The sequence below is a fragment of the Lonchura striata genome, chromosome 12, assembly GCF_050655825.1.
Source record: "Lonchura striata isolate lonStrDom1 chromosome 12, ASM5065582v1, whole genome shotgun sequence".
NCBI classification, from domain to species: domain Eukaryota; kingdom Metazoa; phylum Chordata; class Aves; order Passeriformes; family Estrildidae; genus Lonchura; species Lonchura striata.
In genome coordinates, this window is record NC_140714.1 from 17,934,085 (window position 1) to 17,949,424 (window position 15,340).

The window sequence follows — 15,340 nt, forward strand, 5'->3', positions numbered from 1 at the left end:
GCCCGTCTGCTCCTGGAGAGCCGGGGCCAGTGCCCAGGTGTGCCCTGGCCCGGCTCTGGGGCACCTTTGACATTCCTGCTTGCCTTTAGAGCCGCCAGGGATGAGCCGGAGCTCAATGGCCCCGGCCTGGCTGGACAGTCAGGACTGGAGCCTTCCCGTGGCTCCCCAGCACCCAAGACCATCAGCCCCAGCTTTGAAACACTGCCGAACAGGATTTGCCAATTTTTTTTTCTTCTTAGATCTTTGAAAGGATTTTGGTAGTAACATTGTTTGACCACTTCTTCAAGGAACAAACGTGGCACGTTTCTATTCAGTAAAGAGTTTATTGGATTCCTTGCATTTCTATTTGCTATCCCTATGCTTCCTTCAGCATTCCGGGAAATAATGAAAATCTACCGAATTCTTCAGAGAATTTTCTGAATCCACTATTAGGCGAAGTCTCTAAATTCACTCCTTCTCTTAAATACATCCTTTACGTACAGTTAATTAGCTGCTCCTGTAACCTGCAAAGATGTAGTGGTTTACCTGCCTGGACAACACAACATGATGTTATACACACCGGTACAGTAAATCACTTTTGTTCCTGGGGAGTTGCAAAGTTGCAGGCTCTTCTCCAGGTCCTGAATTAATTCTGCACGCCCATTCATACCTACATTCCCTCCCCTTGCTCAGCTTTCACCTACAGTTCCCAGGGAACAGATGTTACATACTCACCTCAAGCAATAATCTACATTGGTCTTCCCAACCCTTTTTCTTCACTGAACTCTACTGATCTACAAAATAACTTTGGGACCTCTGTGCAAAAAAAAGAACAAATTAATAGGCTTAAACATTTTCGATTGTGCTGCTGCTTCTAACAATCATGGGCAACTCAGCAATAAAGTCAGGAGTCAATTCTTCACATCCTTCCTGTTCTCATGCCCCCCAACAGACGTTGTCTCCCAACAGAAATGTTCCCTCCTGCAGCCTGGTGTCTGCGGGACAATGAAAGGCAGCAGCAGTTTTCCTCAGCATGCTGCAGTCTAAATTGCAGTGAAATAGCCGCTGTTTCATTAGAAGCTCAGCACCAGCATCACACATCTTCCCCCAGAACTGGGGCCTGCTTAGGACTGAGCTCTCCACTTTAACACCCCCTGCAAATCAGACAGGCTGGAAGAGTGCTGGGCACGAACTGTATGAACACAGCAATACATTTCTGCTGCGTTATTGAATCAGTCTTGAGAAATGCACACCATTTAAGCCTGTCTTAAGACTATTCTACAAAACATATAACAAGCAATTGTTTTGCTGGCCTCTGCAATTTTTGGGGACGGGACTCCATATGTTTCCTTTGGTTGTTGTTTTCTTTGTTTCTAAATAGAAAATCCCCAGGATTCAGAAGAGAAACCCCCAGATTCATTAGGACAAAGCACCACAGGGACCTATGTGGGTGACAAGAACACAGAATTCCTAATGGTAACTCCAGAAAGACAGGAAAAAGTTAAAGGTGATAAAAATACCTGAAAGGATCCAAAATGTCTAGGTAAACTGTCAAGGGGCTAATGTTTTGGTAAGCTCTGAAAGTCCAGATTCCTATTAGGCAATTACCTGAAAGAGAAGAAAGCCAGAAATCTGCTTGGCCTTTATTTTACCAGGACTTTCTCACGGGATTCTGCCATAATTTTGAGCACAAGTAAGGATGCCAAAATTTGACTAGGAAACATTCCTAGGCAGGCAGCATTTTTTCCTCCTCACAGAATTCCATGAAGAGTTTAAAAAAATACAAGAGGGGGTGAAGAAATTCTGTCGTACCTCTTAGGCATTCATCATCTTCAAAGAAGAAGACAACTCTAGCACTTTCTGTGCGTGGTAAAGAAACAAACCTAGACAAGTACAAAGGGATTTTAGCATTCTAAATTGTACTATCAAATTCCATGAACACAAGTTAAAACTGCAGTGCTTCAGAGAAATGGTGTATAGTGAAAAGCTTTATTCCCTAGTAACCAAATAGAGCCTTCTAGAAAAAAAAATAAACTTCTTAACAGCAAACTGACTGTGTCTTTGGTTTCTGACCAAACTCAGTTTGGAGTTGGTCAAACCAAAATGAGCCCGTTAATTTCTTGTGCTCAATGTCTCTCTTTTCATATTCAACTTCACATCACATGGGCTGCTGGGAGTTTTGACTCTGGGCAGCACAAATGGTTTTCCAAGATGACTTTCATTGCTCAGAGGTGTGCAATCTCAGTTTCCCATTCCCTGAGTGCTGCTATTAATATTCCCACAGCATCCAACTACTACAGCAAGTAGACAGCAAATAGATACGGAACTTGCATTTCTTGGTCCGTTTCAGTGTCTCACGTCTCAGGCTCATCATCACCCTCAGAGCTGCCGTCTTGGAAACGTGAATCCTCTTGCCATGCGACTTTTACCGGCTTTATTGTTCTGAGTCTGCAAGACTCTGCTATAACAGCACCGAAAAAGAAACAAAGCCACATCCAGATTATTCCTCCACTTGTCAGGAAGAATTCCTCCTTTCAAGACAAATACTTACAGTGGAGAAGACAGATGTAGGAAGGACAGAATCTGCTTCTGCCAGATTTTCTGAGCTACATCTCTGCTCCAGGATTTTCCACTCTGTTCTCGGGATCTCTGCTGTATTCTTAAACATTTTATCGTTGCAATCAGAAGACACCGGATACCTTCTGAATTCAGCACAATTGTGTGGGGCTTGTTGCTTTGTGTTGTTGCTTTGTTTTTTTTTAAATATTTTGGATAACTTCACACGGTTTATTTTCTCTCCTACAGGACTGTGACTTGATTTAATGTTGTTTCATCCTCTTTTATAAGGCCTCATTTTATCTACGGTTGGAACATACCAACCATCATGTGTAGTTCATTTTCCTTCTTCTATAGGTCCAAGAAGAGAATTCAGTAGCAAAGAGAATGTTCGTGGATCTTGCGGTCAACTCCAGGATCTTGCTCCTCCCTCTCCATTAACACACATTTCCTTTAAAATCTTGTTGGGTTCTCTGAAACTTGATATGACCGGTGTGCCATCTTTCTCCCTGTTTGCGAGATTCAGGGCATGACAACAAGGTTTTTCACCACTCAGCAAAATCCCCAATGCCTTCTCAAAGCATGCCTTTCAGAATTCCTGAGATGCAAGCATGAGTTACCTCTCATTCATGTACCACAGCCTTGGCAAGCAGAAATGAAGATCAAAATGCTTCTGCCTACTTACTGTCTTCTGCTGTGGAAAATCTCCTGCGTCCTGACCTTCTTTACACCACAATGCTCTACAGTGCCTGCCAGAAGCTCTTCATTAGAAATGGCACTGTGAGAAGGGTCCTGCTGTTACCTTCTTTGATGCCCAGCTCCTCTGTGTCTCCAAAGAAGGAAAACTTGAACGCACTTGACTCCTGAGATGTGTTGTTCTCGGACAAAGGTCCCAAATGGTCATCTGAGGGCAGGGTCCTGTACATCCTCTTTGTCCCAGGGTATTTCCACAATCTTTTCTGTTTTGTTCTTTGAAGCTCCAAACAAGTCTTTTAAATTGAAATGAGATTGTTCAAGGATAGCAAAACAGCGCACATCTTTTCCAAAGACAGCTTCCCAAGGAGCCACCTTGCTCTGAATATCTCGCTAACTCTATGCAAGGCCCATAAAGGAGAGGTTCACTTTACAAGAGTGAGCAGTGGGGAAACATCTCAGCTTGGAGTCAAAAGGCCGGAACAAAAGTCCTTTTTCATTAGCTACATCATTTAAGTGACTTTTCACTTAATACATGATAAGGCAGAAATCAAGGGATTTAGCACAAGACTACTTTCCTGCCAGTAGAAATGTCAAGAGCTAATATGGTTTTCTCACAGACCTGCAAGTCTCAAGGTCTCTGTATTGACTGTTCTCACCTTCACTTTTGGCAGCAAACAGATGGACTAGAAAGAAAAGACGAGGCTACGTGCTGCTGTTGGAGGTCCCAGTTGAGGCCCGACGCCTCTGGTGGGAGCGGTTGCTCCTATGGGAACTCTCTGACGGTGTTCCCGTGCGCCTGGGCCTCTCAGCGCTTGCTGCTCTCCTCCTGCTCCTGTCCTGGCGACTCCTGGACCGGAGAGGTTGATCCGAGGCCCGGCGCTGCAGGCGGGAGCGGCTGCGTCTGGGGGATGTCCCTGATGGAGTATCCCTTTGCCTTGGCCACTCAGTCCTTGGTGCTGTCCTGTGGCTGCTGTCACGGCGACTCCTGGACCGGACAGATGGACTTAGGGCCTGACCTTGCTGGTGGGAGCGGCTGTGTCTGCGGGACGTCCCTGGCGATGTCTCCCTTTGCCTGGGCGTCTCAGTCCTTGATGCTGTCCTGTGGCTGCTGTCACGGCGACTCCTGGACCAGACAGATGGACTTAGGGCCTGACCTTGCTGGTGGGAGCGGCTGTGTCTGCGGGACGTCCCTGGCGATGTCTCCCTTTGCCTGGGCGTCTCAGTCCTTGCTCTTGTCCTCTGGCTGCTGTCACGGCGACTCCTGGACCGGACAGGTGGACTTAGGGCCCAATCTTGCTGGTGGGAGCGGGTGCATCTGAGGGATGCCTGTGAAGGTGTCTCTCTTTGCCTGGGACTCTCAGTCCTTGGTGTTGTCCTTCTGCTGCCATCACAGCGACTCCTCGATCGGACTGGTCCATCTGGGGCCCGATTTTGCTGGCGGGAGCGGGTGCGCCCGCGGCTGGGCCCAGCATGTCTGGAATGGCCCCTGTCTTCAAGCTCAGGGGTGCTGCTGTACATTGACATTGGTCTGCTGGGGCTGCTGGTGTCCAGCGAGGGAGATGGCAGAGACTGCTGCCGTGCTGTGCGTTGGTGGCTGCTGCGGCTGCTGGTCTCGTCAGATGAAGCCTGGGGATCCAGCCCCGATGGCACCGGGCCATGGGAGCTGGGGCTGATGGCCTCAGATTCTGTGGAGTCGTGAGCAGGCTCCAGTCCTGACTGACTGGTCGGGCTGGGGCCACTGAGCTCTGGCTCATCCTTGGAGGCTGTAAGGACAAGCAGGAATGTCAAAGACCACCCAGGCCCAAGGCAAGCCTGGCCAGAGCAGAACCCCAGCCCTTCAGGAGCAGACGGGCTCTGCCAGGTCCAGCCTAGGCACTGCCCCCAGCCCAGGGACACCGGGTGCTTTGCCTCATACTCGTTTCAAGACCAGCACAGCTGTCACACTCCCAGCTCTGTACGCTGTTTCTCAGGCCGGAGCAGCGCCTGTGGGTGCCCTCAGCAGCGCAGGAGGAGCACAGGAGCAGTTCCCAGGGCCTGGGGAAGCAAATGGGTTTATGGCACTGAGGACAAATTAATTGTCTGGCCAAGCTCTTCTAGTTCTTTTCTCTTTGAGCCCTTGAAGTGACACGGGTACCCTGCAGAGCCTCAGGTGCAGCTCCCCAACTTACCCCTCTTCCTCTGCCTCCTCCCTGCCTCCCGGGTAAAGGCAATCCCTGGCATTGCACCTGCTGTGCCTCTCTCTTAGATCCGCGTAGGCATCGTTATCCTCCCATGTTGGCAGTCTGATGGAGAAAGGAAAAGCTGATGAGTTTCTGCTGCCCTCCCCTCACAGAGGTACAGGTTGTCCCTGCTCTTCGTCCCGTACTTTTCCAAGGCGTGCGTGAAGTTGAAGCCCAGACTCACAGGACAGGGCAGGGACAGGACTGCTGGGGCAGGTCCTGGCAGTCCACAGTCCTTGCAGCTCCTGTCCTGTGAGGCAGGCAGAAGGACACCAACCTGAAGGGGATTCGGATCCCCAGGATGATCATTTCAACAGGGAATGCCTCCTGGTCTCTGCACAGGGGGCACCGAAAATATAAAGCACCAGCACGCAAGGCTTGTCCCTGCAGGGCAAACAGAAGCAGGGTGAGCAAGGCCCTGGTGCTGCTGAGCACCTGCTGTGCCCTGGGGCTGAGGGGAGGGCTCCTACCTGGATGCAGTCCCTGTGGAACCAGGCCCTTTTGCACGCTGGGCACACCAGGGTTCTGAAAGTCTTTCTATCCTCCACTAGCTCCATGCAGATGAGACAATTGGTGCCCGGCTCTGGAGTCGCCTCCACGTTCTGCTTGGGACAGTGCTCAGGGCAGAAGGAGCTGGAGGAAAATGGATGGGCAAAGTGAGAAATGTTGGATCTTCCGCCAGGGGTGACCAGGAGTGGGGAGGAGGTACCTGTAATCTGGAATATACTGTGTGACGCAGCCGCCCTCCTTGGCACAGGGCAGGTGGAACCATCTGTCACAGCCCTCCATGCAGCACATGATGGTTGCCCCGCTCTGGCCACAGACGCAGCAGCGCTGGAAAGAGCCAAGCAGCCCCATCAGCAGCAGCCTCGGGGCCTCCCCAGGCAGCCCCAGCGCTCCGGGCAGGGCGCAGGATGTGGCCGCTGCTGGGTCTCAGCCCACAGAGCCATCTGGTGGAGGAGGGGGGCTCCTGTGCCAGAGCCTCTGTGCAGCTGCTGGGAGCCAGACTTTGTCCCACAACCGGCCGGAAGGGCAGGCCTTTCCTTCCAAGTGTCTGGGCTAAGCTCTGGCAAACCTCACCAGGCACAAATCTCCCTGCTTGCGTCGGACTCTCACCTTTTGTGCTGCCCGCCGCACTGCAATTTGGATATCTCTAGGAAGAAATCCCATGAGTCCAACATGTTTGTTCTCTTGACGAAAAAGTAGAGTGGCAAAAAACTGCAGCAGAGGGGAGGAACAGATGAGAAGAGAGGGGCAGGAACTGCCCATTGCAATGGTGGATGGAGCTCCCGGAGCCACTCACCAGGCAGAACACGTGGGCACAGAGTCCGCCCTTCTCCAGTTTGTCACCGCAGATGTCCGGATCAGCCTCTGCTCGGCGACACAGCATGCACACTGCAGGGCACAGAGCCAATGGCAGCGGGCATGAGCACCTCTGCGGGGCTCTTTGGCTGCAGCAGCATCGGCCCCAAGGGCTGCTCTGTCCCTGCCTGCCTGCCTGGCTGATGGGCAGGGCTGGAGGCCTTGGAGAGCAGGGGCCATTGTGGGCACGGGTGTCCCAAGAGCTGCCCCCTGGCCCAGCTGGGCCCCACTTGGGGAGGAAGGAGGCTCCCAGCCGCGGCATGGCTGAGCAGCTCCTGCAGCCCCCTGCCTCTGCTCTGGGCCCCACACAACGCCTGCCACAGGAGCCCCTGGCCCCGGCTCTGGGAGGGCGGCTTTGCCCTCACCTGGCTCCCTGGCACCAGGGCCCTCCCGCTTGCTGTCGCACATGGCAGCCGTCAGCGGTGATTCCCTTTCCAGAAATGCCAAAGTCTCCTCCAGGTGCTGGTTCTCTCTCTGTCTGGGAGACAGAAGAGTGTGGGGAGTTTGCAGAACAGGCCCAGAGCCACGAGGGCACTAGTCCCTGCTGAGCCCTGCGTGAGCCCTGCTCCTGTCCGCCTTCTCCTCCCGTCGTCGCCTCGAGGAACACCGCAGTCTGCTCTGGCTGTTCCTCCGCTGATTCTGGGCAGGGAGAGGCAGGGGAGCCTGCAGCACAGGCCCAGAGCCCCGAGCTGTGGGGCTCCGCTGGTCCCTGAGCAGCAGCGTCCCTGCCCTGCCTTCTCCTCCCGTTGTCAGGTCGCACTGACACGCGGCCTGAGCCCAGCCTTCCCTTTTGTGACCTTGCTTGCACGGGTCACAATGGCCACTCTGACATCAGCATCGTGCAGCCAAAATTGTGGCAGCCATGGCCTCAGGTCCCTGGCAACCACTTGAGGCGGCCCCCTTGGTAACTGCCCAGGTTCTGAGATGGGTGTGAAGGTTTGGCCAGGAGGGAACCCAGGCAGGGACTCCTGCAGCAAGTGCAGGGCCGAATGCCACGCCCTGGGGCAGCCATCGAGGCTGGTACTTTTGGCAGTAAGGTGCTGTTCAGGCACTGCCACTCCAGGGCTCCAGCCCCGGCCAAGGGAAATCTCTGCTCCTGCCCCTGGCAGGGGGCAGTCGCCCAGAGATTGTGCATTGAGTCAGGAGTGGAACTGAGGCCACACATGGACTCTAGGTCTCTTCAGAAGGTTAATCCGAGTTTATTATAAACCCATTCTTTTATACACCGTTCTATTACAGGTGGACCTGATTAGTCATTTAATCAGCAACCCCTGACACCATTGGCTAATTCACAAGACACTCTTTGCTAAACATCTGATGAGAAAACAGCCGTTCAAAACACCAGCTGCAAGGTTGTTTTTATTCTTTCTCTCAGGCATCTCAAAACTGTAGTACTTCGCTTGCCCAGTCACGGGGATCTTTTGTGGCGGCTAGCTTGTCCCCTTCAAGTGACTGGAGGGAACTACAAGTGTGGCTGCCCCCAGCTCGTCACTTAGAGCACCGGGTGGCAGTGATTGCCTCAGCGTGGGTGACGAAGGCACAGCAAAGCTACGAAGATCCAAAGCAAAGGAATAGGGAGCGGACACCTGTATGAGGTCTGCAGAGCTTTTATTCTCCCAAACCGGGACAGTGACAGATGCCTCTCTACCTTGGGTCTGACAGGGGATTATAAAGGGTGTGGGCGTGAGGGGAGTGAACACAGTGCAACCAATAGGAAGGGATTACATCAGTGCAGGGGCCAATGAGGAGAACCTAGGGAGGGGAAAGGTTTCCAGGGACCAATACTAACAAGAACAGGGATGACTGACATCGAACATTCTAGAAGAAAATGGGGACGGTTTCAGGGATTGACAGGGAGAGGGGGCTGTACAACTTGGACTGACAGGGGTATTTTTAGGTACAGAGGGAGATTGACAACCCTGTGGCAGGAAAACTTTGTGGCAAGGAGGTGGGGAAAAACCTTCCTAGGGAGGAATAGGGGACACATGGAACATACCAACAAGACCTGTCTAACAACTAATTTCTAACTTAATTACCAAAACCTTATAAATCCTTGTAAAACTGTCACACCACCACACAGCAACCCTTCACACCATTGGCTAATTCACAAGACACCCTTTGCTAAACATCTGATGAGAAAACAGCCGTTGAAAACACCAGCTGCAAGGTTGCTTTTATTCTTTCTATCAGGCATCTCAAAACTCCCCAGAACAACACCTGGGGAAGTTTATCTGGCTTCTCTTTCTCTGACTAAAGTGTTGCATCCACATGGATTCTCTTGCATTGGAGAAATTCAAAACCTGCTTCAGGTGAACTGACATTTTCCTCAAGACCTCTCTGGAGAAAACCAGGAAGAAAGTGAAGGCACTGCTTTGTTACAGGGGCATTGCCATGCCCGAATCCTCAGTGAAGGAAGAAAATTAGCAATGGTGACACCGCTGTATAAACACAAAGCACATTTCAATGGTCAGCTGAAGTGCCCGGAGGAGACAGACATTAACCACCCTCACACTCATCCTCAGGACAGTTTTGTCTCCACATTTGACAGTTCTTCCTTTGAATGTTGTTTGGTTTATTACAACTCAGAAGCTTAAAATAACAGTGCCCAGTGTAGTTATTAGACCCCAAATCATCCCTCTAACAATTGCCTTATGTATTTCTCACTGTCATGTCCCAAGACTTTTTATCTGAGGTCAGAACAAAAGAATTCCAGCCTCCTGCCCATGATAGAGATGGGGAGATTTTGAAAGGATATAAGGACAACCATTATCTGTTGGGAGGTTACTGATGAAGAACAGGAAGTTCAGGGGAGATGGAAAGAAGTCCAATTGCTTTCCAAGAATAGGAAGAAAAGCTTTTTAAAGCCAGTATACTCAGTATACTTTGCCACTTTATCTTTGCTGCTCTCCCAAGACAAAAGATTTTTCAGTGTGAATTTATCACAATTGGTTTTGTATCTAGAAAATTAAATGTCATTGTTCTGTAAAATGATAAAGCTGCAAAATCTAAAATTAAAAAAATAAACAACCAAAACCAAACACCAAACCAAAGAAAACTGAAGTATTTGTCAATTGAAGTGCAAGGTAGATCAAGTGCTACCTGCCAGCATCAGTTGGCAGGTTCTGCCAAGGTGCAAAGGCTGCCACACCAGCATGGCAAGCTTGAAAGAGTCCTGTGTAGATTCATCACAGTGGAGAAGATCAGCAGGACCTGAGCAAATACAGAGACTTGTACAGTTTCAGAAATCAGATACAGGAAGCAATTCCTTCAGAGCTCTCTGCTACAGTTTAAATTCATTATCTACCAGAAGGAAAAAAGTAAAACAGACCTTTAAAACAGACTATCAAAGCAATAGTGGAGTTTTCAAGAATGAATCATTTTCTCTACTCTATGGGACTGGACTTAAGCAGATCCCACCTTTGAAGGGAGCCTGGGAGTGCAAATACAGAAGGGGCAATCCCACCCTGAATTTGTCAGGAAGAGGAGCTGCTCTTTCCACTCTCTGTGGTCATACAGTTTGTCTTTTCCTGACTGGGAGGTTGGAAATTTATTGTTAAATTACATTTCGAACAAATTTAGGAGCTTTAGATATTGCTTCAATACAAGCTGTTTTTACTGTATTTCCTTTACTATATAAAAACTATTGTTTTTAAAATTAAGTTTAAAGCACTACTGCAATATAAAAGAAATGTTAAGTAAAAAGTACTTTATACCCCAGAACTCAAATAAGGTTTTATAAACAGACATGCACTTGTTACCATAGAGAATCCTAGAAGCCTTTTGTTTCAGTTATTGTCTATCTTTTTTCTTTGTGTAAAATGCTGACACCTTTGGTAGGTGCCAACAGATTGAGTAATCCAACAGGCAGTTCTTTTCACTACCCACCATTACCTTCACACCATGAAGACTGAAAGACTGTTTTTTGTCAAAATAAATGAAGCTATTCCATATGACAACACATTTCCCCCCACTAACTCCAACAGCTGTAGCCTGAAATCAGGAAAATTAGAAGTTAACTGCCAAGTTAACCCCAAGACTTACTATTCTTTTAGAATTTAAAACAGTGACCGCACCACTTGTTTTTATGCTTTTCTCTCTCTCATCTTCTTGTTAGTACAAAACACATACCATGCATACTCAGAACCTGGTATGTTCCCAGTTAATTAAAAGAACATGGCAGCATCCAAGCATCCACAATAACCTCCACTGAGACATAAATGGATCATCATTTATCAGTCACTCTGCCTATGCAAAGTAAGTATTGCAAATCACATGGATGATAAGAGGAGTGTTAGCAGAAGGAGATAAAATAAAAATCTATGTGGCTCTAAGGCAGAAAATATGCTTTTAACCTAAAAAAAAAAAAAAATCAAACCTCACAGCTGCCTTCGAGAAACTACAGCATGTCAAATTCAGCTTTGCTTTCGCTTAGATCATCTCTCTTGGAAAGGCTGTAGATGTGGGGTTTTTTTCCTTCCAATTGAAGCTTTTTCTAGGAAAAACATGAGACTGCACATGTACATCTTTGACTAGAATTTCCTAGAGGAAACAACTTCATGTGAGAAGCTTGTAAAGAAGATGTTGAAATCAATGGCTTCCCTGCTTCCTATGCCCTTTCCCCCCACCGTGACTGCACTTCATTTACCTGCATTAACAGCACGGATGAGAGCCAAACTAAGAGAAGGAATTTAAAAAGCTGTGATGTTTTCTCTGCCATTACTTAAAGTGCCACATGCAAACCCAAGCGAACAGTCTACTAGACACAGAGGAACTAAAAGAGGATCTTGCAGCCTGGATGTCAGGTAGAAGTGAACATATTTGTCAAAATTACTGTAGAACAGGTACTGCATCAGGAGTGGCAAAAATTAAAAATGCCTTCCTGGGGAGATTCCAGCAGGGAGAAGGTTGCAGACACTTGAATTAGGTTTTCAGGTACTGTGCAGTTTGTTGGCATCTGACCCAAGGGCACAGCTCCCACACACATAAACCTTGGAACATCTAAGCATGGGTATGAGTGCTCTGGCTTGCTAAAGAACTCTGTGTTCAGCAGCTTGCAGTGGGGAGTGTCCTTAGGGTGCACTCAGAAATAAACCAAAATTAGGCCCCTTATGGCTTCGGGGGTTAGAGTTTCTTGGGGTTTGTTTTGTTCTTTCGGGGGTGGATTTTTAAAGATGTGTAGAGAACTTCTAGTTGCGAGCACTTTACATTATTAGACAACGCTAGCTGTCTTACCACTGAGCACAATGAAATATTAATTATTTTTATCTAGAATTATTGGTGATTCAAGACATGACAACACAAGTATTGTAGCCTTCCAAAAATGATGTGTGTTTTATTCTCTTGATACAAATATTCTATTCCTAGGAATGAATGGTAAATACAACATTTGCACAACCCATTTTTACAAAATCAAAGGAGCAAAGGACTGACTTTCAACTGATACTCCCCATTCTTAAAGAGAAAAAGGTTACCAAAGGACAAATGGAATGCTGACCACTAAACAAAGTGATGGTTCTACCTTTCTTCAGTTACACATTGGAAACGCCACAACTAATCAATCTCTCAGTGAGCTTATTCTTTGGAAAGGAGACTCCTCATTCCCCTAGGGGGCCATGGTCTGTGGTGTGCCCACAGGTCAATGTCCTCACCTGCCTCCTAGCCTGGCGGCTGAGCAACAGGGCTTCCTGTTGCAGGATTTCTGAGAGAGAGAGGACACGCTTTATATTTCGAGTGAAGGTTGAGCTACCCCCAGTCTAGGCCTCAAATAATGGGCCTTGGTAAGGCCTTTGAAGCCTTTGACACAGTAAGAAATTAGTCACTGCGCAGTTCGAAATTATGTTAAGGTAACCACAGTATTAACGAGTTTTCTGGGTGTGAATTGGTGAAGGGCTGCAGTGTGGAACTCTAGCCACCTTAAGACAAAGACAAACAATGTTTGCTGACCAATGATAGTGTGCTCACAATTTGTAAACGATATTGAAGCGTATATAAACTGCCATCTTATAAAGAATAAACAGAGAATGTAGCATTAGCTATATTGGCTTGATCTGCGTTTGTCCTGTCCAGCATTCCCTATTGTATAAGAAGTCCCTTGCTTCTGCTTCTGGCTTTGGGTAAGGCAGTGTTTGAAATACAGACGCAAAGAAGACTGTAGGGTATGAAATACCATAAAGCTAAATTCAGGCATTTGTCAGACACAGCAGCTCAAGTTACTGAGCAGCACAAAGGGTTCTGAATTTAAGAACCTCTCTTGAAAGAGACACTACGTGTGTCTTACCTGGAACTCAGCTGCTGGTACTGGATATTGGGCTCTGTCATCACAGCAGACACTGCCTGCACACTGTCAAATGAACTTGAGAGTTCGGCCGGAGATGGAAGGAGGGGTGAACAATTAACAGTTTCCTTAGAAAATGAGAATTGAATTTAAACAATTTTTTTTTTGCCTTTTCCTCTGTTCCAAAACATACAGTAATAGAGAGGAAATTTAGAGATCCCTTTGTTCCATCATGGCATTATCCAGTGCCTCCAGCTCTTTTAGATACCTGGAAGGTGGGACCAGTGTTCTGGTCCTCAGTTTTTGTGATTTGCATTCACTCCTCAACCTCTTCCCAATTCTTTAGGGTGCCAGGCTGCCTTGCAGGATCCTCACTCCAAGCCCAGCATCCTCACTGACACCAGCATTAGCCGCTTCTGATTGTGCAGCCGCAGCTCAGTACCATTTGATGCAGCTCTCCAGCTCTCCGCTCCCCCTCTACTCCAGCCTCATTAATCAAAATGGATGTTGGCAAACTGCAGTAAATGCCAATGAGATTTCTTCAGTGTCTCCTAAGTCCTCTTGAAAATAGTGTGCATGGAAATTCAGACATTTCGCTCAGCTGCACTGCAGAGCTGACACTGCGGCACGGTATTTCAGAAAGGCAAAGGAAACAAAATACAGAACCTGCTCCTGGCACATACAGGTCACAACTAAATGACTGAACAGAACGAGTTTGGTTTAACCAAGTTCTACTGCACAAACCAGAGCGAAAGCTTCAGGACATCACCTGATGCGGGACGGAGGGAAGAGCATATTAAAAATAAAAGCAGGGGAAGCGCCACAAATGCTTCCACTGCACCGAGCATCTCTGCAATTGGCCGGGAGAGCTGTTGCTGCACAAACTCTGCCTGCTCCCGCCCCACGGAGTAAGCCCTGCTCCCTCTTACAACAGGCTGAAGCACAGCATGGCAAGCTGTCCCCAGTTACTATCCCTGATGGCCATCCCCCCTCAAGCTCACAACAGTAACAAGTTTGCCCGAGATCCTAAAAATCTCTCAAATTGAGCTGTGTGCGGGAGGAAAATTGTAGTCCACAAATGTTTCATGCTAAGCCTAGCAAACTTGGCCTCTATAACTTCTGGCTTCTAAAGCAACAGATCATGGTTCAAACCCTGCTGGGGTATTGTCCAATAAAAATCCCTTTCAGGTGCGTCATCACTGTAAGAAGGAAAGCAGGGAAACAAAGGTGAGGCAATTTCAAAAGGTACTAAACTGAAGGCAGAAAGGAAATTAAACCCCCTCCTCAAAGAAAACAAGCCTTGGGTTTACAACTAAAATACCATTACAATGAATTATTTTTGCTTTTTAAATAAGGAAAATTTTCCCTTTGTGTGGTGCCCATGTATTAAAATCAACACAGACAAAAGTGTACCTGAGTGTCTAAAAGTCTCACCTGTCCCAGGGGTAACTCTTTGTATTGGAAAGGTGTGCCCTAGCCTAGGGGAAAAGTGCTGCAAAAATACCTGCTGCTTTAAGTTATGAAATGGAAAAGCTAACATCCTACCTCTTCAGCTCCTACTCTAATGCAAAGCAGTGATGAATTTGGAACAAACCCCAGACACTTAATAAAATTATCAACTTTAATGTCCTGACAACTGATTTGCTGGAGCAAATCCTGAAGGACCCGTGGGATTCAGGAATACACTTTGGTCATAAAAAGGGGAAGTAAAGTGAATGATCCCAAATAGCAGGCCAAGCTACGGAGAAAATTCCCAATGTATAATTAAAAAGACTGAGTTAATAAGGATGTTGCGTTAATTCAGGTCCATCAATAAAACAACCCTAACAGCTTTAGGTATCATCTTCAAAACCAGCATTAATATGGAAGTGTTCAGCAGAAAGTCGGGCTTAAATAGCAGTAAAACTCTATTTATTTGGGGTGAATAGGAGATTTCTTCTGCAATTACAAACAGTAACTGTCCAACAAGTCACAAGTCCTTCATCACAGGAGTCACTTACACATGGAAATTACAGGATGTGCTTTTTTGGGGAATTGCAACAATACTTGAGAGGTATATAATAAATAAGAGCATGTAAAAACAGGTTAGAAATAAAAGGGAATTCTGTAGCTCTGGTTTGAAGAGTATTCTCACTCCTCGGTCACATCACAAAGGCAAAGGCAAAGTGAACTGAATATAGCATCCAGGCTAGGGCCAGATTTGACTGCTTCATGATTTAGAAACCTCTTGGGAAGCTGGGACACTTGCTCAGTT

General features: G+C 47.6%; 2 protein-coding genes across 2 annotated transcripts; both read right to left on the reverse strand.

Moving 5' to 3' along the window:
- Positions 1-3,933: 3,933 nt before the first annotated feature.
- Positions 3,934-5,056, reverse strand: LOC146766283 (uncharacterized). The gene is made up of 2 exons (XM_085590177.1): positions 4,386-5,056; positions 3,934-4,247 (listed from the first exon to the last, which is right to left on the reverse strand). Exons 1-2 carry the CDS (start codon positions 4,753-4,755, stop codon positions 3,934-3,936), a joined length of 684 nt encoding a protein of 227 aa, XP_085446303.1. The 5' UTR covers positions 4,756-5,056.
- On the reverse strand, positions 4,982-13,130 carry LOC144247025 (E3 ubiquitin-protein ligase PHF7-like). Its single transcript, XM_085590189.1, has 9 exons — positions 13,090-13,130; positions 7,178-7,290; positions 6,754-6,845; positions 6,531-6,668; positions 6,160-6,284; positions 5,921-6,083; positions 5,728-5,834; positions 5,400-5,513; positions 4,982-4,994 (listed from the first exon to the last, which is right to left on the reverse strand). The coding sequence occupies exons 1-9, from the start codon at positions 13,128-13,130 to the stop codon at positions 4,982-4,984; spliced, it is 906 nt and encodes a 301-aa protein (XP_085446315.1).
- Between the last annotated feature and the right edge of the window lie 2,210 nt (positions 13,131-15,340).